Genomic DNA, 23,855 nt, shown 5'->3' with positions numbered 1-23,855 from the left:
TGGCACCCAATCATTTTTGTGTGTGATATTGTTTCTTATTGAGTACCTTTCTATTGTAGATCCTTGTCACGAAGTGTATTGGATAGGGTTGTGGTTCTTAGGGTGCCTGTGCTCCAACCTGGGCAGAGTAATTCTAGCTCTTCTGTTTTTATTTGTTTGGCGTATCATGCATTTAGACTTGTTTTGCATGTGCTTTTCTTGTTGTATTATGTTCTTGTTTACATGCAGTAGCTATTGCATTTATGGAGTGGTGCCTCTTGTATTTTGGTGGTTCTCTTGGCTGTTTTCTTAGGGTCATTGTCCAAAACACAGATTTTCTTTAAGAATATGTCACTTCAGGTTTCCTTCAACGCTGACTACTTTCCCTGCTTCATTTTGACCTCATTTCAGCATAAGGCTGGGGCTACCCGGCAGTTCCAAATTGCACACGAGGAATCACGGTGTCTCACTACCTTCCATACAACCCCTAAACTCTGGTTATGCGACCAGAAATTACTGTGTAGTCCCAGCCTTAGGCAGAAATTTCTAAGCAAAGGTCTTATTTAGAAACACTAGAATTAGTACAGATTTAGTCTATGTCCCCACACAGTAGTTTTGTTCAGTATTTTGCAACCTAAACCAGGAGTGGATTGAAAACACATAAAGGCTTTGTTCACACACTGTTGGTATTTAGTGGATGGCCGCCATTTAATGGCAAACAACAGCCCGTATTTCAGAATGGAATTTTTTTTTTCCTATAAAAGCAATTATTTTTCATTAATTCACCGCCATCCTCTAAATTTCAACAGTGTGTCAACAGAGCCTTTCTGCGTTTTCAATCCACTCCTGGTTTTGGTTGCAAAAAACTGAGCAAAACTACTGTTTAGGAACATAGCCTGAAGGGAAACTATTAACAGGTTAGAAGTATCTAACCTGCTGATATCTCCCTATAGCATGCAGGGTTTCTTACCTTCATCCTCTGTGGCATTTTCGTGATGTTAAGAGTTCAATTTCTAGGCTAATAAGTTGTTTTGGTGTACTGGGGGCAGGACTGTTTTGTTGTATTTTCTGCTGTGTTTTGGATAATGAAGCACCAATGAAAGCAATGAAAAGGCTTTTGGGTAAGTGCCATCAGCATAAATTCTGCTATATGTTGGATTGTTTCTTGCTTTATTCCTGTTGAGCACCACTCCTGCCCGACTCCCTTCCCTTATTTCATATGGATATATCAATGATTGTGTATTCAGTTAGTTTAATACATTTGGAGACCAGTTTTCATCAGCGTCTGTGTGATGCAACCATTCCCAGATCATTGACCCCGGGTGTAGTCTATGACAATAGACTAAGGAATGTAACATTGTTTTATTGCTGCCAGCACAGCTTGCTCTATGTATAATACTCCACTACTATCGAGTGCAAGCTGGCAGGAAGGGGGTGGGTCCCATGTTACATTTGCATTGTGTTCCTTGTTCATAGTTGACCAACCTGGGATTTCACAGGCTTTTCTTGTTGAGACTTTATGGATAACGTAGGATGAAGGGCCGCTCCTCTGATGTCATTGCTAGGACAGACGTAAAATCCTGTCTTTCCACTTCCTGTTTTCTCTATGAAATAATTGTTTGCAGAGTTTAAGCCCAGAAGCTTTCCTTTTGTGTAGAATCTGGACTGTATGTTCCAGTAGGCAACAACACCTCAGTCCTGGACAATGGGACCCGGTCACTGAGCCAGTAATGATGGAGGACATGACATCAGTAGTCTATCTCACCTTTATTTATTGTGCATGTGAACAGTTATCAGTCAATTTGGGATAGGAGAGGCTAATTGTAGGACAAGTGAATACAGCTCATCCTTTCATATGATAGTCCCTTCTTCATCCTGCCCCTCTTTCACTCTGGCACGTTACCCTTATTCTTTGGACAGAAATTACAAAAAAAGGGAAGCTACAAAAAAAAAAAAAAAAAAAGTGTGGGTGGAGGGGATTTCTATTCTCCTAGGTTTTTTTCTTATTACCACCATATTTATTGTGGGGGTGTAAGATGACAAAAAAGACAATTCTGGCATTTGATTGTATTTTTGTTTATGCAGTGTTGGCTATACAGAATAAATAAGATAATATTTTAGTAGCTCAGACATTTCCACATGCTACAATACCAAATAGTTGTCTGTTGTTGTTCCCCCCCCCCCCCCCAATTTGAAAGCTTAACTTTTTGTAACTGCATTTTAATCCTCTTAGTGGATTTGGATTACATGGCTTGTCTATTGTGCAGCAAGGGCTATCTATATATCTATTTATTTAGCGATGTCCGTGCAGCCCTTGCTGTATATAGAAAATAAAAAAGTTCTTTACTTACCTCTCCACGCATCCCTAGCTTTCCCCAATGTCAGGAGTTACGGCAGCAACTTCTACCCCTGTGATTGCTGCCCCCTGACAGATCTGTATAACCAATCCCACCCAACAGGAGATGTTCCTGATGATTTGAGAATGGCCAATGTTATTACCCATCCACAAGAAAGGTGGTAGAGAAGGGCCCTGTAACTACAGGCCAGTTAGCTTGACGTTTGTAGTTGTAAAAATGATTGAAACTCTTCTAAAAAAATGGATCACCTAAAGAGTCAACAATTTGATGGATTGACTTTACTACAGCCACTGCAGATATTGATTTCATAGAACAGGTACAAAAATGGTGAAAGGTGGCAGGCATAAAACATATCAGGAAAGACTTAAAGGAGAAGTCCGGCGTGGGGCAAAAAAAATCACTACGGGCAGGGGGTTGGGGTGTAAATAAAAAAGCCAATATACTTACCGCTCCCTGAGTCCGCACTGCGCTGCATCACAGAGCTCCCGGACCCCACTGGCTGTCGTCTCCTCCTGGGTTCTGGGTACGTCATGGCCTGGGTTAAACGTCACAGGCATGTAAACCTGCCTGCGATTAACATATTTCAATCCTAAGATGATAAGAAAGTAAATTATAAAAAGGGCTGTCTAGATGGACCCAGTGGTTGTTTTCTGCCAACAATCTTCTTTGTATCTATGTCTCTGCAGTGACAGGCTGATCACCTTATCACTGTCCTAGACAGGACAGCACTGCGGCCTGTCACTTTAGAGACTGGCTCTAAAGTTCCAGCAGGAGGTGCAGGAAACGGGCAGTAGCTAAAAGGACAGGTGTGAACAAGTATGTATAAAGTTTTAATGTGGTCATCTGCCATCGCCCGCTCATTACAGGTAGCAATGTGTGGTCAGCAGCTGCTGATTTTTCAACGTGTTGAAAAACAACAATCAGCCAATGTTTGTTTCTTCGGCTGATCGTTGTCTTTATTACTCAGAGCGATAATCTCCTTAATTGGCCTGATTGGGCAGATTATCTCTCTGTGCAATAGGGCCTTGAGTGACAGGTGGTGACAGTAGCCAGAGCCTCCTGTGTGTGGAACGGGTTCATCTCCATTATCCCCCAAATGGAGTGTCACCAAGAGGTTAAAAGACCACCGCAACTAATTTTGCATTGAACCTTAAAGGGGTTATCCATGATTAGAAAAACATGGCTGTTTTTTCTTTCTTCCAGAAACAGAACCACTTTTGTCCTCTAGACTGGGTGCGGCGCTGTATTCGGAGAAAAAGCAGCTAGGTTTTTCTATTTTTGGATAATCCCTTTAATAGTATATTGTATCTAGAATGCTCTCCATAATCTCAAAGTATATTGACATTACGCAGGATTTGTCACAGAAAATTTAGTCTAGCAGAAGGGGATTTGTCTCAGAGAAGTACAAAAGTTTTAGGGTCCTATTACACCGAGCAATAAAGATGACTGATCGCGTCTTTAGGTCAGGGCCTTGCCTTACCAGATTCCCCAGTGTCCTTTAGGCCTTCCCTGGTCTTTGCAGCTCTGCCTTCTGTTCCCTTCTGGTCTAGTCTTTTTACTGACAGGCCGCTCAGCCAATCACTGGGTAAGATAGAACAGCAGCCAGTGATTGGCTGAGCGGCCTGTCAGTGTAAAGATAGGAACAGAAGGCAGAGCTGCAGCTGCAGAGACCAGGGAAGGCCCAAGGACACTGGGGAATGTGGTAAGGTAAGTAAATACTTTATTATTTTAAACTAAGGGCAAGGGCTTCACGGACATTGCTAACAATGTCCATGCAGCTCTTGCTGTTCGATAGTTGGCCTGTGTAATTGCTCAGTAAACATTTTGACATTTTATGATCGAGCTGTGTACTGTTTTGATGCCCATCCAGGGATCTATTCCCAATCATACTAGATGAAATGACTTTTACTATAACATGCACACTAAGCCTATTGTAGCTCCTTAGGATTAGAGATGTACGAATTTACAGTATTAGCAAAGCGCTTCAGTAGCTTGGCTGTAATCTGCCTTTGAACTCTTTGCCGCTCTACTCTGGGTCCTAGAAAAGCTGGATCCAGTCCTGAGAAACTGGGAGAAGTTTCCCAAGACTAGATTCAGCTTTTCCAGGCACCCAGAGTGGAGCGGCACAGAGTTCAAAGGCAGCTGACAGCCGAGCTAATGAAACAAATTGCTTAGTTAATACTGTAAATTTGCTATCTCTACTCAGGATGTACTGGACCATTATGTGAATGGTATCTCTGGGTCATCGAGGATGTGGATCCTTCTGCAGTGAGATCACCGGATATATTTAGATAATTAAAAATAGCAGCATGGCATGAGGTAATAAGTAAAGACGTCAGGCAGGCGTAGACTGTCACAGTCTTTCTGGGTCAGTCAAGAATACAGAGAGCTCAGTGCCAAGCGACAGCTACTCAGCTTGTTTACTTACAGGGACAGCATGTTCATGGATGTGTACTCAGCGGAATGTCCAACAGACGTGTAATTTTTTTCTTTTACGTGCCGCTAGGATCTGTCAGCGACTATTTTCTCTATGTATATACAGGACTTGTAAATACAGGATATTTCCCCATTGAGGAACAAGTTTTGTAAAATCTTATCTTCTAGTGTGAAGTATGACGCCATTGTTATCACAAACACAAATCAGAAAACACAAATATAACTTTTTATTATAAAAATATTTGGACTATAGGATATTTTAGTGCTTGCTATTTAAGTGATGGTTTGTTCAGTTTTTATTTTGATTTACAGACTAAAATCCCTTTAAAGAAAAAAAAAATTAACCAAAATGAGTTTGCTTTCCAGCACAGGCGATGCATTTATGCTGATTATTGTGTCTATGCCGACATTTTAGTTATAACAAGTTGTGTAAAAATAAATTGGCATGCATTAACCCTTGAATAAATTTCTGCTACTGACAATTTCTTCCAGAAATGTAAATAGGTTTGTTTGCAGCAAGCCCTAGTCACATAACTAGGAAAGTTGCAGATATATATATATAATATATATATATATATATATATATATATATATATATATATATATATATATATATATATATAAAAAAATTTTACTCTCTGAATGTAACACAAATTTTCTTTAAGGGTGCCTTCACACATACCGTATCGCTGCGTTTTTAATGCTGCGTTTTTATCGTGTCTTTATCGCTGTGTTTATGGTGCGTTTTTTACATGCGCGTTTTGATTTTCACATAATTTTCATGTGAAAATCAAAACTCGCATGTAAAAATTTTACCAAAAACGCAGCGTTAAAAACGCAGCGATACGGTACATGTGAAGCTACCCTAAGGGCGCTTTCACACACATCGGATTCACAGCGAATTTCATGCTGCGAGTTTGCAGCGAAATCCGCTGCGAATCCATGTGGTGTGAAGCTCAAAGGGGTTACATACCCGCGGTGGAATTTTCATTCTGCTGCGAGTATGTAACCTGACCCCTTTAACCCTCCGCAGCCCCGAGCATACATTACCTGCTCGTCGCCGCGGCTGCGTGTGAGGCTCCCGACTCCTGCCGGTCCCCATCAGCCAATCAGTGCACGGGCAGCACTGATTGGCTGATGGGGACTGCCGGGAGCCTCACTCGTATCGCCGAGCAGGTAATGTATGCTCCGGGCTGCGGGGGGTTAAAGGGGTCAGGTTACATACTCGTAGCAGAATGGAAATTCCACCGCGGGTATGTAACCCCATTGAGCTTCACATTACATGGATTTGCAGCGGATTTTGCTGCAAACTCACAGCCTGAAATCTGCTGCTAATCCAGTACGTATGAAGGCACCCTAAGGATGGGTTCACATGTAATGGAATCTCAGCGGATTTCACGTTGTGAAATCTGCAGCGATTCCTCTCCTGTCACTTTCAATAGCATTACATACTCTCAGCGGAATGGTCATCCCACTGCGAGTATGTAAAACCCTTAACCCCCTGCGGCCCGGTGCATGACAGTTCAGCTGCAAGTATGTAATGCTATTAAAGCAGGAGGCAAATCGCAGCGTGAAATCCACTACGATTCTGTTACGTGTGAACCCACCATAAAATGGTAAGAAATTATTAAACCTAGAGGGGTTGCTGTATTAAGGCTGGTGCTCTGCCCACAGAACTGTTCATTGCGCAGTGACTTCATTTACTTTATTTATTTTTTCTTCTTACATAGTGCAGTATAGGCTGTTAGAAAATAATGTGAAGGCAATGGTGTAATAACACATGTTACCATTTCTGAAAATAAGGGCAGAAGTCCTAAAAGGTCATATATGCTGGTCTCATACATTGCAGTTATTGTGGCAAAACCAGAAGAGGATCCGACAGGAAAAAGAAGTACAAGTTCTCCCTTTATATTTTCCATCCCATTTGAATCCACTTCTGCCTTTGGCACAAAAACTGCATTAACAGTTTTCCAAAAAGCTGCCCTGTGTAATTCTGGCAGAAGGTTTTCATCCTGAGCTGAAGTGTCATGAAGGTATAAAGCTGCTGAATTCCTGCAACATTGGCACTCAACTGAGCTCAAAATAAAAACCTACCGCTTGCCCCCTCAGCATTACAAAATATGACATTTGTGTTTTTACACCATTACCTGTCTGCCTATCTCTGCAGTTCATAGCATGAACACAGATCTACTTTCTCTAGAAACCCCCTTTAACATCTGTTGAAATACAAGTTTATTTATTTCAGCTGGTAACTTTTTGGGTGATATTAGAGTAGAGTAGAAAAACAAAACCTGAGTAATATATACCACCTAAAAAGAAAATGTACCATGGTATATGACATGATTTTTATATATTTCTGGTGCCACTGTTTCTTTAGGCTAGGACTACATTTTGGTCATGCAGCATGAACATCACAATGACATTGCATCTAATAAATGTTAGAGGTTACCCAGGATTAGAAATAGCAAAAGCAGCACCACACTTGTCCTCAGGTCGTGTGTGGCATTACAATTCAGCTCAATGCACGTCACATGCTGCTGCAACTTTGTGGGATTCATCTATGACTTGCCTACAGCTAAATCACAGCTGTAAGCAAGTCATAGCTGAATCCCACAATTTTGGTTGCTCAGCTTAGATACATTTTACCATATGACTGACATCATTGTGTATTACTAAGCCTTAGGCATGGCTTCTACTTTACATACATTAGATTTTAGAGAATCCTTTGAAGTGATTACAGTATATTACTACCCAAGCCCACATCATACCAGTGGATGCCAAGGTGAGCCTTCATGCTAGCCACAATACTTAGACCTAGTGGTAAGGTGGAGAAGGAGCTCAGGCTTCAGTTAGTGTTCTGGTCATTGTTGGACACCCTTCTGTGATTGTGGTCAGCAACATATAATATCAGTGTAAGTATAGCAATAACCAGTCAACCCATGGTATATCAGGGGAGAGGGGTGCTTATTTCTCTTTTTCTCTTGTCCATACAGTAACTACAATAATAACTGCAGTGTTTTCTACAACAGAAAATTCCCAATTAAACATTAAGTATCAGACATCAGAGAAGAGAAATTCCCAGGACATGAACAGTCGTCTATAAATATCACGGCCCAAAAATAGAACATTTATTAACCTTAAAGTAAAGGTTTACGACCCTAGAAGTGTATAGGGCAGCAAAATAATCTGCACCAGGCAATTTAGCTTCTCAATTGTGATACAGTATCCAGCACTATGATAAAGAGGGAAAACAATAAGGAATATTTTCCCTGTATACACTGCTATTGAATACATCTTGTGCACGTTATCATCTTCATACATATATTTTCCCTTGCCTGCAGAGTTGTAAGTTTTTTTCCCTTTCCTACTCCTCTGTTATAAATCTTTCTTATTGTTCCTGCTAAGGTTGGATTTATATGTGGTGTAATTTCCATAGGAGAAAATCTGCAGAAATGTACACCATGTATTCCTGTGCGCATGGGAACTTCCTCAACACACACATGGTTTACATTTCTTTGCAGAATTTTCCTCAGTGGATCTACTTTCTGCAGCTTTCTCTGTATTTGGAATGGATACTCATCCAAGACTTCACATTCTGCAACACTTATTCTGCATGTATATTTTGCCACAAATTACCTTTGCAGATTTTGGGCTGTATTTTTACATCATATGTAAATCCACTTTAATAAGGGTGCTTTCACACTTACAGGATCTGCAGCAGATTTGAGGGCGCATATTTGAAGTAGCAGATTCAAAGCAAATCAAATCTGGGCCAACAAATCTGCTGCATATCTGTTGCAGATCTGCTGCAGATTCAAATCTACTGCAGATCCTGTATGTGTGAGGTTATTTTTGCACCGGGTATACTGCAGATTTACCTTCAGGATTTGTGGGCAGAAAACCCTCAGCATTTCTGCAGGAAAATCTGCAATCAAAAATCTAGACTAAATCATGCTAAGTTTGGTGCAGACTTTCCTGCTAATTCTCCATAGAAGAATGGAAAACAGTCAATAGGCATAGTGCCCTAAGGGTAAATGTCTACGTGACAAAATGTGTAGAAATGCAAGCTCTGAGGGCAGGTCTGCAAGAGTGGAAATTCTCACTATACTACACCTGAGTGATGTCACTGCTAGTCCCTCTCTGACCACTGGGAAGCGCTCTGTGCAATTACACGATAACATAATGGCTCAGATCACACATTTCCTGGTCAGCTTCCTACGTGCACAATGTGCAGATAACCAGCTCTTGTCACTGTTATGTGTAATTCTGTGCAAATATTGAAATCACACTTTTGTTCCTATTAGTCATGTAGGAAAAGAGGTGGTTTTATAGTATGTGATTTAATATCCTGTTTTTTACATTGTAGCAAAGATTATAGGTCAGATGGTCATAGCTGATAACTATTATTACATTTATGCTGTATATGATGTCACTAGAGATGGCTTGGTTGAGGAGAGACAATACTACAGGTACACAGCTCTCAATAGTCACATTTTTGCCACAGTGTTCCCGCTATTTTGCTGCAAATTGCAGTTTTTTGCAGCATTTTTGTCAAAATCACAGTCTTGGGGCCCTTTTACACGGCAGAGACCAGGAAGAAGAAAAAGAATAGCCGCAGCATTACTAAAATAAGTAATGAGGAGAATATGTTTATTGACGGAGACAAGGCAGTCGCTGACTATTTCAATAGATTCTGCTCTGTGTATTCAAAAGGAGACCTTCACAATCACAGGATGGTTGGACACAGCATTGGCTCTAGTTGTAGGGGTTTAGCCCTAATGTTTTCAGAGGCTGAAGTTGCAGAGGGGCTTGCTTATTTAAAATTGAATAAAGTTATTGGTCCAGATGGTGTCCACCTTATTTGTGATTGCTGCCCCCCTAATGGATCTGTATAACCAATTCCTCCTAAGGGCCAGTTCACATGAAGTAAAATTTGTGGAATTCCGCGGTGGAACTCTCTGCCATGAAATCCCACCAGCCTTCCTGTCATACAGGCAGTCTATGATATTATACCCCTTACACCAGCGTTATACCCATCCACAAGAAGGCTGTTAGAGAAGAGCCCGTTAACTACTTAAAGGGGTTATCCAGTTAGCTTAAAGGGGTTATCCAGTGCTACAAAAACATGGCCACTTTCTTTCAGAGACAACACGACTCTTGTCTCCAGTTCAGGTGCGGTTTGCAATTAAAGGGGTTATTCAGCGCTACAAAAATATGGTCACTTTCCCCCTACTGTTGTCTCCAGTTTGGGTGGGGTTTTAAAACTCAGTTCCATTGAAGTAAATGGAGCTTAATTGCAAACTGCACCTGAACTGGAGACACCAGTAGGGGGAAAAGTGACCATGTTTTTGTAGCGCTGGATAACCCCTTTTAAGCTTTATTCACTTCAATAGAACTGAGCAGCAAAACCCCACCCTAACTGGAGACAAGAGAGGGGCTGTCTCTGGAAGAAAGTGGCCATGTTTTTGTAGTGCTAAGATCTGTAACATCTGTAGTAGTAAAAATGATAGAAACAACCTTTTCTGATCTCCGGCAATCCACGTCCTCCCTGTCTGCCCATCCAAGCTGATGACTTCCACAGATAAGAGGGGGGGGGGGGGCGGAAGCATATTTTAGACATTGCGTGCGGGCGTGGTTTCATCCAATATCGAATATACAGACAAGGACCAATGTCTGGGTCCCACATCCTGGATGTTTTGGGTCCCAATGGTCACTAGGAAAGTTTTTGAAACTACTGTAAATGTGCTGACCAGGGTAAGATCTAAGATAACTGGTAAACCGAGGAAGTGGAGTCCAGGTAGGACCTTTTCTGCTCTCCGGATATCCCCTTTAAGGGTGACATTGTTCTAGATGATAGAGGTGGGCAGGTGTTGTCTTCATGGGGTCTACTTGCTATCATTCATTGGTTGTTCCCAGTGGATAAACATTTGTCCTGGTCATGAGGCACAGGTGTCTAGTACAGACACTGAATGAACCTTGCACCTATGTATCCACCTCATGACTAGACTCCATTTTATCCTTTTGGAGTGAACCATGTGAGCTGGTATTGAATGACAGCATCTTTTATTGCTGTTGGGGAGCACTTAAAGGGGTTATCCAGCGCTACAAAAAGATGGCCACTTTCCCCCTACTGTTGTCTCCAGCTTGGGTGGGGTTTTGAAACTCAGTTCCATTTAAGTAAATGGAGCTTAATTGCAAACTGCACCTGAACTGGAGACAACAGTAGGGGGAAAAGTGGCCATGTTTTTGTAGTGCTGGATAACCCCTTTAATGATGTCGCCTCTTGTAAGTATAATTTGTTTGTGTGCTGTATGCCCTCCTTGACCTACGGTTGACTCTATTTGATATACAGTAAATGTGTAAATGAAATGTTTGGAAGGAAGCCAAAAAGTTAATGCCAGCTTTACTAAGTAGTTAATTGCTATCTTTGATGCAAGCCCCTTCTCAAAGTCCCAGTGAAGAGACATGCGGGGGTCCACCTGATGTAGATGGGCTATGACTGGTGTTGGCATGATGTAGTAGGGGAGAGGTGTTATTGGTCACGTAAGCTGTTAGACACAGGCACAAGCAGCTCACTCATTGCTCTATCACTGAAAGTTTATTCTGCTGTTACAAGCAGCCCAGACTTTTACATATCTCCGTGCCTGAAACAGTGTTCACAAACCAATAAAACATTGCTATAAACCTGGAATAGCTTAGGTACAGGATCCGCAGCAGATTTGATGGCATATATTTGATGCTGCAGATCCTGAACATGTGAAAGTATCCTTAGACCATGCTCCCACTGTGTACATTTCGGAATAATCACGACCGTTGTAACAAGGGCTGTGATTACTACGGAACTTACATAGTGGTACTTTATGTAATGGTCACAGAACGGCTGGTCTTTTACGCCATGTGAACATAGCAGGAGGCTGTTTCCTCGGGCCACATAATTTCATTGTTGTCATACACACATTTTTTTTTCCCATTGATCCCTTTCGTAAAAAAGTAGGTCCTGCACTGTTTTTGTGGAATGGAGGATCCAATAGAAATCAGTGGGTCTGTTTTAAACAGACAACATACGTGTTCTATTCATTTTTGTTGTTCCACTAAAATTGTTGCATCTTTTATGGTTTCTCCAGGACATCACTGATCCTGATTTTTGAGGTCCCAGAAAAAAAACTGATGTGTGGTTGAGGCCTAAAGGTTCTAATACACTTTCAATAACTGTCCATTATCTCTCCCCACCGCCGCCCGTTCTCCCCATATACTTGCTGCAGCTCATCTCTCCAGCAATTAAGGGTTGGGGTAGTCATTTTCCAAGTCTAAGGTATATGGGGTGTTAAAGGGGTAGCGCGGTGCTACACATTTGTTCACTAAATAACACACAATTTAAAGTTATACAACTTTGTAATGTGTGTTATTTAAGTGAATGCCCCTTCCCCGTGTCCCCCCCCCCCAAAAGTGTGGTGCATTATACTCACATAATTACCGTTGACCCCAGCCGCCATCGGGGGACAGTGACGTAATCTTCAGGAGGCCAGCCGGACCGCTCCAGCCCTCCCTCATGCCGGCCCCCCTCTGGTGCGTCATCAGCTGCTCAGCCGTGATTGGGACATCAGGATGCCGGGTGCCCCAAAGCAGGCAGAAGCGTTGACAAGTAATGTACTCACCAGGCCGGTGTGGGTTAAGAAGGGACTGCATTTACATACTCGCAGCGGGATGAAAATTCTGCTGCGAGTATGTAATCCTATTCAAACTGACAGTATGGGAATGGCAGTGGATTTTTGATGACCTTTCTCTCTCTCTCTCTCTCTCTCTCTCTCTCTCTCTCTCTAAAACTAAGCTGTGTCCTTTTTTTTTTTTTTTTTGAACTGCCACCCACATGGCGCCGGGCATGAAGCACTGGAGGCGGGCCTGGTGGCACTTCAGAAAAAGGACCATGGCATCAGCATCCTGGCATCGGTCTGTTCATCTAAGAAACACAAAAAAGTGTCACATTCACTTTAAATTAAATTATAAAATGAAAATATGCGTTGTAAGCAGTTACTTCTGATTGCTTTGCATATTGGAATATTGTGACTTGTTTTTAGGCCTTTTCTTAAAGGGGTTATACAGCGCTCCAAAAACATGGCCACTTTCTTCCAGATACAGTCCCTCTCTTCCAGAGAGAGTCTCCAGCTTGGGCAGGGTTTTGCTTCTCAGTTTCATTAGTTAACCCCTTCAGGACAGGCTAATTTTCGTTTTTGCGTTTTCGTTTTTTCCTCCTTGTGCTTAAACGGCCATAGCACTTGCATTTTTACACCTACAGGCCCACATTAGCCCTTATTTTTTGCATCACTAATTGTACTTTGCAATGACATGCTGAATTTTTGCATAAAATATGCTGCGAAACAAAAAAAAAAATTATATGCGCAGTGAAATAAAATAAAAAAAAAAAAAAATTCTTTTTCTTTGGGGGGGGGGGGGGGGGGGGGGGCTGCATTTTTACACCGTGTCCCCTATGGAAATACTGACATGTTATTTATATATGTTCCTCAAGTCGGTATGTTTACAACGATATGTAACATGTATAACTTTTATTGTATCTGATGGCTTGTAAAAAAATTCAAACCATTGTTAACAAATATATGTTCCTTAAAATCGCTCCATTCCCAGGCTTATAACTCTTTTATCCTTTGGTCTATGGGGCTGTGTGAGGTATATTTTTTTGCGCCATGATGTGTTCTTTCTATCGGTACCTTGATTGCGCATATGCGACTTTTTGATCGCTTTTTATTACAATTTTTCTGGATTTGATGCGACCAAAAATGCACAATTTTACACTTTGGGATTTCTTGTGCTTACGCCATTTACCGTGCGAGATCAGGAATGTGATTAATTAATAGTTCGGGGCGATTACGCACGCGGCGATAGCAAATATGTTTATTTATTTTTATTTATAACATGGGAAAAGGGGGGGTGATTCTGGCTTTAGAATAGAAGCAATAGAATGCCGAGGCGGGATCAGCGCCATTGCGGCGCAGACCCCAGCTGGCACCAGACACTGAGATCGCTCCTCCGTGACAAGTTCATGGGGGGGGGGGGGGGGGGGCGCGGATCTCCCCACCAGACACCAGGGAACAGCTGCAATGAAGTTTTCAGATGCAGCTGTCAACTTAGCTGCGGCCCCGGGCTACATGCGGCACCCGGGACCGCGGCGGTTCAGAGCGGGTCCTTGTACAGGAAGAGGTTAATTGCAAACTGCACCTGAACTGGAGACAAGAGTCGTGTTGTCTCTGAAAGAAAGTGGCCATGTTTTTGTAGCACTGGATAACCCCTTTAATGCGTTTTCCTATGATAAACCCTCCTGCATATGTCTGGTATTTTTCCATGCTCGATCCACTGTGTTTTCAGAGGATGGTGAATGGTCTGCAGATACTGGTTGTTTTCTTTTATTGAGTTGGTGTAATCAGTAGGCTGATGGGTAAAGTGCACTTGGGTCATAAATAGGGATATTTAGTGTAATCTCCTGCATGGTAATTTACCATCAAAATATTAAGTCTTTCCTCTTTATTGACGTGCTTGTCTATGTAATGTCTGTAATACCTGTCACAATCCTGCTGAGTTCCGTGGACATGGACGTCAACATCTGTTTATGAATAAATTTCTGAAGATTCAGAATGTTTAGTGCCGAGTGCCTGGAGACAATCATCGCCGGCCCTGGTTCTTCCTGCTGACATAGGCAGTCGATGATTGACAACATTTTCCTTTACAAATAACATTTTTGGGTTTTTGATGATATTTTTCCTTGTCAAGAAAGATGAATGTTTATGCAGCTGTCCTCATTCATTGTCATAACTGAGCCAAGATGTTTATTGTACAAGAGTGCAGCATCTTCACAGCTCCACGCTATCGTTGGACCCATATAATGCTAGCAGCAGTGCTGACAAATGATCTCTCTCTCAGATGCTCTTTGGAGTCTTACACGTGGTGAGATAGAGGGAAGCCTGCTACATTAAATGCCATTTTACTACTCGGTTGTGTACCAGAAACATGCTTGCAAGACAAGTCACAATACAGTGGCAGATTCATTTTGCACATGTTATTGTTTTAAATGGGTTGTCTGACCATGAAGCCTATTTTCAACTGTTTAATAAAACGACATATATTAGTAAATACAGTTTTTACTACCTAGACTTTCTTTTCCTGCATACAGGGCACTCTAGCTGGGAATTCAGCCAACTCTATCTCCCTCCTACTTTTTTCTTTTTCTTTTTTTTTTAATTCTTTATTTAGAGTTCACAAAAAGGAGAAAACAGCCACAATGCCCATGTTCCTCCCGTCAAAATAGGTATGAAAATGTACAGAATAATGAGAAATGTAGAGACAAAAATAAACAATGTAAAACGCAGAATGAATCAAGTCACTTGGCAAACCCAAACCAACAATACTTCCGGGACTCAAAGGGTGCCACCAAACCCTCCCCTGAACTCCAGTCTTTCTATCATGTATGTTACCTATTGGGGACATGTCAATTCTTCGAGCAGAGAGGCACACAAGGCGCCTCATTGGAACAGATAGCAGGTGGGATTCCGAGCGGAGGGAGGGGGGGGGGTTCCGCTTGGAATCGCCGTCTGATTTCCGTGATGGGAAGTGGGTAAGAGATATATCCTCTGGACCTTGGTTGAGGTGTATATGTATTATTGTTTTTCATGGGATTAAAATAAAATCCTGTGTATGTGTGTATATCTATCAGTGCCACCTTGGTGGTGGTGTGTCACATTTTAGGCTTCAGCTACCGAGACTACTGTGTCGTACAATTGTGTGTGTATATCTGGAAAGTGCTGCCTGGACCCTTCTACAGACAGAACATCCATTATTATCATTGTAAGCATCCTAGGTGATCATCACTTGTTCTGCTGGCTAAGTGCCTACATAATTTAGTATTTGCATATTGGTATAGAGAGGAGGCATCGTCATGTCAATGAGGCTTCACGGGTATTGCGTATCCTGTCTCCATTAACACCCCCCCATGACGTATAAGCTTTCCTATGACGCTTTTCTCATTGCATCACATACAGAGGAAACTATGACACCGTTGAAACCTGAAGTTCCTCTGAACTGCAATTATACAAATATATGGATTCTAGTTCTGCAGCTTGCCAAGGAATTCCACTATCACTAAACAATAAATTCTTCTGTAAGGCTGAGAACAAAACCCCATTATACTTAAGTGGGAAGAAATAGTCACAGAAATTATATGACAAATAGCTAGAAGTTTGAGGGATAACTGCTTAATCTGAAAGTTTTTCTCCTGGTCATCTTTTCCTAGTTTTAGGTTATATAACTCCCAGCATTTAATACATTCTCAGCATTGTCACCGCTACTATTTAGTGAATTGATAAACCACATTTTCAGTAACATTATTACTACATTTATTCTGTTTTAAGGAATAAAAAAAAAAAACTCTTAAATGTTTTTTTTTCTATTTCCTCAGCCGCCCTAATGATGCTTCTAAGAAAGATTCTCCTGCTGCAACCTTATCAGCTGCTAATCCCTCGGCATCTGCTGTGGTCCCAAATTTATCTGGTCCACCAACAGTTAAAAGGGCCGATGAATGGAAGGACCCCTGGCGTCGATCAAAATCCCCAAAAAAGAAACCTGGAATGTCTGGCTCTCCCAGCCGTGGACGCAGGAGACGCCGTACCTCAGGGTCATCAGATTCTGGATCCAATTCATCCAGGTAAATATATGCCCATTTGCAGCATCTGCACAAAGCTTGCTTAGGTTATTTCCAGTCAGGTAAATGTGGCCTTTACACCAAACACCATACAGCAATCTGATGATGATGTAGGAAAACTAACCCTTTTATTATAGGAGCTTTAAGGTTATGTCTACCTACAGTCTTGCTGTTTCCAGCAACAACCAGCAGAATGAGTGCAGCTCTGGAGTTTATAATATAGGCTGACCAGATACAGTACAGTATTAATAATGTGTATACATAGTGACTTAGGGACAGCAAAGGATAATGTATTTACAGACTTAATTTTCAATGTAGGTAACTCTTTATGGTGACTTCAGGTTTTAGCAGTAAATAATGTGCTTTTGTATAAAACCTCTAAGGTAACCACAAGACATGCTTTTAGGGTAACTTCATATGTACTTTATCACAGTGAATTTACGTGTGTCCATAGCCTTGTAAAACCTAAGATCTAGTGCTGCTGCTATAGTAAAAAACAGTATAGATGCCATGCTCACCTGTCTACACTCCCCCAATCTCTCCGGGTCCCCGCTCAGCCAATCGCTACACTGTCTCACCACATCCAGTGGTGTTGTGCATGCCATCACTAAGCAGGGGACCTGGAGATAAAGGGCATCGGACATGGATGCTTTATTGTTATTTTACTATAACACCAGCACTATATCTTAGATTTTACAAGGCTGTGGACTCCATTCTTGTGCTGAAATAAAGTTTTAGTTACATGAATCCAACTTGATGATCTTTAATTTTTTTACTTTTAGATCCTCTTCTCGTTCGTCTTCATACTCTGGTTCTGGGTCCTCACGTTCTAGATCATCATCCTATAGTTCTTACTCCAGCCGATCTTCTCGACATAGTTCTTTTTCTGGTAGCCGGTCAAGGTAACTCTTATTTTATTTTTATTTATTTTTTTACAAGTTCACAAATGCAGAACATCTCAGACTCCAAAGGGTAAAAGCTCCACTGTGAAAGTGGAAATAATTCCAGTCTTACTTGTCTTTCTGGTTTCCGGGAACGAACACTTCAGGTGTGGAGATCTTGTTGAGTCATTGTGAACTGTTTACCAATAGCTGAAGCATTTTTTTTTTTTTTTTTAATCCAAGTTTTTGTCAATGAATTGGTGTGCAGTGTGTAACTATCCTGGGACCACTGTTAACCAAGCCAACACTTACACATGACCATTAGACTGCAAAATTGTAGTCCTTAATGATGGTTTTACTTGTTAACAAAACCATTGATGACATCATGGGACATATACTTACAGTGTTATATTACTGTTGCCCCCATATGTAGCCTTCTGAAGCTTCGCCTCCTCTATCACTGGCCTGTCTGCACTGGCCTAACAGTGATTTCCCCATAACATGGCAGTGTGTGAAGGGCATCTGTGTCTCTGTGCACAACCTAAAAAGCAGCATGGAAGCTATAATTAAACTAGTGAGCAGTCTAAAGCCCTGGGGTGAGACTCTGGGCTGTCTCTCTCACTCAGACTTTCTCTGTCTGCGCAGTGGGTGTGTCCCCAGGTACTTCCCTCCCAAATAAGTTGAACCCAGTAAAACCCAGTCCTTACTAAGCTAATTTTTCGGAATGGCAGTGTAGCTGTGGAGAGATACTTAATAACAGTATAAGGAACAATTACAGTTGTTTTTAACTTATGCAAAATTTGTTGAAACAACAGTGTCTATTTAAATGTGCCAAAAGGTAAGCCAATCAATGGAAGGTGCAGACTTAAACTAGACAGACAGAAAAAGAAGAGAGCACTAGATTTTCATAAATCCTGAGGCACTGCTCACCCCCAGCGATTTTTTTTTTTTTTAATTATTTCTGTCTTCGCCTGTCCCCTCCCCATTTACGCAATATAGCTATTTTACCTTTTATTCCAGATATGCATTTTATCCCTAAATAGCTAATTGGGCAATAACTACTTGGAATTATGAAGGGACATGAATCTGAGTGACTCTTTTAGTGTGACCTTGTAATACATACTACTTCTCATGATGTCACACTGTAAGAATATGAGCTTCTGGGGTTCGCATGTGGGTGCCCCCGCTTTTCCTTTGACACGCTGTTTGTGCATATTTGCTTTCAATATAGGGCCGTGTATAGACAGAAATAAGTGGAGATCAGCTAGATTGGCACTTCCTTGCAGTGCCTTCACAAGGCACAATCAAACGTGCAGCTGAAAACAATGGTTCTGATCTCTGGCTATCGGGTAAATGAATGTTACTAGGAACACACATTAGTGATAAGCGGCCCATTTTGTATATGACAGTGCATAATGGAACAGAATTTACATAATGATGTAAAGAACTTGACATTATTATTCCGACAGTAGGTTTTCTTTAAAGGATGAGTCATTAGAAAATGACCTACTGTTTGACTCAAGATTTGTTAAACATTGGGGCAATTTTTTATTTTACTTTCTATATTATAAGAAAATCATGAAATCTTGCAGTTTCCATTTTCACTACTAGATCTTAAACAATGTTAAAGTTATATTATCACCCCTGTTTGAACAAGTGAAGTGTAATGTGCAGCCTCATATTTCAAAGATCAAGGACCTTTGTTACTTTGTTAGGAGTTAACAAAGGTTCCAGGTCGGCACTCGCTTCCCCCTCATATCGTGCCGTGTAATATGGTCTATAAACTGTAAACTCTTGTGAGTAGGTGTCTGATTTTGTCTCTACTTATATAGTCTGATTTGTAGGTGCTGTGTGATACGTGAAATAGAAATAATTTTTTTTGTTTTTTGTTTTTACAACACCTTAAAATATGGGCAGCTTTCATCTAATGCACATATGCTAAAGTTACAGTCTTGCCCTCCTGTCTTTAGGTCAAGGTCATTTTCCTCTTCACCATCTCCCTCACCTACTCCTTCCCCACATAAAGCTTCTGCTAAGGGCAAAGAACCTATTCCAGCGGCATCTGGAAAAGGGTGAGTGATAATGAAAGGGGCATTTTTTGTTACTAACCTTGTGGCAGAATACTCAACAGCTATTATCTTGGTTGGGATTTATACTACGTGTTCAATGTTTAGATAGTTGTTAAAGAAGCACTTCCCTTTTGGTTATTTATTTATTTTTTTTTTTATTGCTTGCCCAGGACTCACCTGGGCTGATCTTTGTTTCCCGATGCAGCTTCTCTGACACTATTTCATGTACAGTGCATTTGAGTAGATCAGAAGTCACTGTCCTCGTGTATCCTTATGGGTGCCTTTACACAAAGAGATTTATCTAGGAGATTTTTGAAGCCATAGCCAGGAATAGACTATAAACAGAGAACAGGTCATAAAGGAAAGACTGGGATCTACCCTCTTTTCAACTCCATTCCTGGCTTTGGCTTAAAAAAAAATTCAGATAAATCTCTGTTTATAGGCACACTGTGAGAAGTTTCTCAGTGGGTTCCAATCTGTTCACACACTGTAGATGGAAGAGTGAGGCATAGTCACAAGCTCAGTGGGACCATAGCAGCCTCTGAACTGGGAAGTAATGCCATGCTGGAAAACTGGGATCGGCCCAGGTGAGGAAACCTGCTAACTACTAAGCAGGCACAAATAAAAAATAATTAAAGAAAAAAGTGAGGGTCCTTATTTTGATTTGATGCTCTCTCCAAAAGAAAATAACAAGTTTACATTACAATGCAAATATAGTTTGCACTATGGGGAATGTATAGACTTATTCAGTACACCATCTGTGTCTTTGGGACTCTAGTCAGCTTTCCTTCAGTGTAAAATCCTGGAAAGTACGGTTATGTTACATAGTACCCATTACTGGAACAAATGACATATAAAGCTGGCCATACACGCAGTTATTTTTGCCAACCACATTTAAAATTATACATATTTGTTCACAATGACTGACATCTGCCACAAGTGATCTGTTGTGTTGGAATTTTTCATTTGTTGTCTAAAACTAGATATGTACAGTATCAGCTGAAAACTGTAAATCACTCACTACCTCGCAGATGTGTGTTAAACTGGTAAATGTCCTTCATCAGACGACATGTTTCTGCTGGGATTGGTCATATGAAATCATAATCTTATGTGTATAACTGGCTTAGGTAGCTCCTATGATCCTATATATTCTGCTCATTCACAGATTTTAGTAAAGTTTAAGTACCCCCTAGAGACACAGCACATTTTCTGGGGTACATGTACCACAGGCTGAGAACCTAAGCTGTAAAGAGCATAAACCACTACTGAGCCTTACTGCAGATATGAAGTTATATTATGCACCACGCAGAAAAATGTAGTGCATCAGTGGTTTAAGGAGAAGTCTGTCGTAAAATTTTTATTAAAGTTTTGTGTTGCCCTCCAAAAGTTATACAAATCAGCAATATACACTTATTATGGGAAATGCTTATAAAGTGCCTTTTTCCCTGTACTTACTACTGCATCAATGCTTTACTTCCTGGACAAAATGGTGATGTCACGCCCCGACTCCCAGAGCTGTGCGGGCTGTGGCTGCTGGAGAGGATGATGGCAGGGGGATGCTCAATGTCCCCCTGCCATCATCCTTTCCAGCAGCCACAACCCGCACAGCTCTGGGGTCGGGTCGTGACATCACCATTTTATCCAGGAAGTGAAGCTTTGATGCAGTAGTAAGTGCAGGGAAAAAAGCACTTTATAAGCATTTCCCATAATAAGTGTATATTATTTGTATAACTTTTGAGGGGCAATATAATACTTTAATGAAAATGATTTTTTGCCGGACTTCTCTTTTAAGGCAACCCAGATAGTTGACTTTCCCATATTTTTACAGATTCCTAAAGAAACAATACCACATTTGCCAAAATTATGTATATTGAAGTCTTTGATTTGTTATAGATTAAAATAACAGAATAATGACAAGATGCCATGCAGTCACATTTCTTGGTGTCTCTAGCTGCAAAAAGAAACATGCTGAGATATATTAGAGTTTTGTATTTGTAATAAAGTGCTTTTCTGTGTTCAGCGAGAAAGTAATTGTGAAGAAGGTTGCACCTCCCACAGCAGCACCTGTCGTTGCAGTCGCCACTGCAACAGTGAAACCTCCAAAAGTTGTCCCAGAGATGACTAAAACTGGCGACAAAAGAATTGGCCGAGCAAAAGAAACAAAGAGGAAAGCACCGCCAAGAAGGTACAGTACTGCATCTCAGTCAAAATTAATAATACAAAATGTTATCTGCCATTCAGATCACTTGCCTACTCTCTGTCTCTCTACAGGAGAACTGTAAGCGGAAGCATCAGCGGCAGCAGCTACAGTGGATCAAGCTCCCGGTCTGGATCTCGCTCTTTATCCAGATCCTCACGCTCCACATCCGCATCTCTCTCCCCTTCCGCATCTCGTAAATCCAGGTATTATAGCAGTTTAATTTTTTCCTAGAATTATTCCATATCATAAATTGATTGCATATCACTATAATATGCTATGACTTTATGATCTGTGGGGGGCTATCCTCTGGCACTTCTGGCAGTGCTGGTTCAGATTTGCGGCCACTTTTTTTTTCCCATAGTCAGTGCATGGTCATGCAGACTGAATCTGTATACAATGCTGGTGCTCTAGTTAATGTGTTCAAACATACTTCTTGTCGTTTCTTAGCACAGATGATCTATAACTTTAGATAACCAGTTCAAATGCCATTCTTTAAGGGCCGTATTACACGGCCCTTTTAATATAGTAAATAAGCACTGATCTGCTAGATAGGCTCGTTTACTGAGCCTATTACACGACTCGATTATCACGCAGCAAGGGCTGCATGGAAATCATTAGCGATGTCCATGCAGCCCTTGCTTTAAAAGTGTAATAAAGTATACATGTTACCTCTCCACGTTCCCCCGTGTCTTCCTGTCATCTGCCTGCTCACTGCAGCCTCCTGTAGAACTTCAGAGCCAGTCTCTGAAGTGAGTGGCCGCTGTGGTCCCGCCTTGGCCAGTGATTGGCTGAGCGGCTTGTGACTTCAGAGTCTGCTGCAAGGAGCAAGGAGAAGATAGGAAGATGCCGGGCAGTGTGGAGAGGTAATGTATGAACTTTATTATTTTCTTTACACGGTCGTCAGCCGTCTGCTGATAACACATAGCAATGCATGCCCATTGGCCGATGATATTAAAGGAGAAGTCCAGCGAAAATTTTTATTAACGTTTGTATTAATCCCCAAAAGTTATACAAATCACCAACGTACACTTATTATGGGAAATGCTTATAAAGTGCTATATTCCCTGCACTTACTACTGCATCAAGGCTTCACTTCCTGGATAAAATGGTGATGTCACGACCAGACTCCCAGAGCTGTGCGGGCTGTGGCTGCTGGAGAGGATCATGGCAGAGGGATGCTCAGTGTCCCCCTGCCACCCTAATAGGCCCCTAAGGGAAGCAGAAAGGAAAGACTGGTTGGCAAAAAAAGCAAAAATTGATCACTGCTAAGTTGATTGCGATCTTTGTGTTAATGGCATTGTTTTTGTATCTATCTGTCTATCTACACACACACACAAATGATTCCTTTTGAACGTCATTTATTACTTTACTATAATAATTTCTCTTATTTTTATTTTCCCCTTATTTTTTTTCCCCTTTCACAAATAAAACAACCAGGAAATCCAGGTGAGTTCAGCACAACAAGGGCAAAAGGGAAGGGAGAGTCATGTTGCATGGTTTACGTTAGGATGTTATATGTCATGGTTCAGTTGCCCTACTTATCCAAGGAAATACCTCCTCCTGCACTCTGATCTGTTGCTATATTTATGCTCAGATCTGTTATTAGAGGCACTTTCTATGTTTAGGAGTTCAAGTTAAAAAAAAAACCACAACTTTTTCCTTGCCTGAGTTTTTTTTTCCATTATGATAGTGGTATAAATTTAGTTTTTGGTTTTTTTTTTTTCGTTTACTGGTTATTCCTGCTGTATGACCTGAGATCTTTATGTATGATATAAGGTCTTCATTCTGTTGCATTAAAAAGGTGGGATGCAACCTGAATGTGGTGTTAAACTGCAACTCTGAGCATGCTGGGCAACTGCAGGTCACTTGTTGTCATCCTTTAAAGTATAAGGGTATTGCATGCAAAGTAATGAATTCACTGTAAGAGGCTTGGCAGTGTACTTGTCAGCCGAAATCCGATTTGAAGACCCCTGCTTTTATAGTGCAGGACTATATCTGGTAAGCCATTTAAAGGAATACACTGGGTAAATTGATACTGTGGTATTGCTAGGGTGAGGCATGAGTGGGTGGTTCATGACAAGAATTCTAAGAACATCAAACATCCCTGTGTCAAGCTGTTCGTACTCAAGCCCTGCATTAGACAATACAATATGCATTTTGCTCAGGGCATTTCACTAAAAACTTTGAGTAATTGAATAGAAAGCAGTTCCGTAATATAGTTGTTAACAA

General features: G+C 41.2%; 1 protein-coding gene across 1 annotated transcript in view; it reads left to right on the top strand.

Moving 5' to 3' along the window:
• Nucleotides 1-23,855, top strand: part of ZC3H18 (zinc finger CCCH-type containing 18) — a 97,326-nt gene that overhangs the window by 56,144 nt on the left and 17,327 nt on the right. The window contains exons 10-14 of the mRNA XM_069966285.1: nt 16,234-16,479; nt 17,259-17,378; nt 19,328-19,429; nt 21,447-21,611; nt 21,698-21,829. Of these exons, the coding sequence (XP_069822386.1) occupies nt 16,234-16,479; nt 17,259-17,378; nt 19,328-19,429; nt 21,447-21,611; nt 21,698-21,829 (765 nt within the window). The remainder of the gene's footprint in view (nt 1-16,233; nt 16,480-17,258; nt 17,379-19,327; nt 19,430-21,446; nt 21,612-21,697; nt 21,830-23,855) is intronic.

The sequence above is a fragment of the Dendropsophus ebraccatus genome, chromosome 4, assembly GCF_027789765.1.
Source record: "Dendropsophus ebraccatus isolate aDenEbr1 chromosome 4, aDenEbr1.pat, whole genome shotgun sequence".
Classification (NCBI taxonomy): domain Eukaryota; kingdom Metazoa; phylum Chordata; class Amphibia; order Anura; family Hylidae; genus Dendropsophus; species Dendropsophus ebraccatus.
Note: the sequence above shows the minus strand (reverse complement) of the source record. Positions and strands in the feature narration are given on the sequence as shown.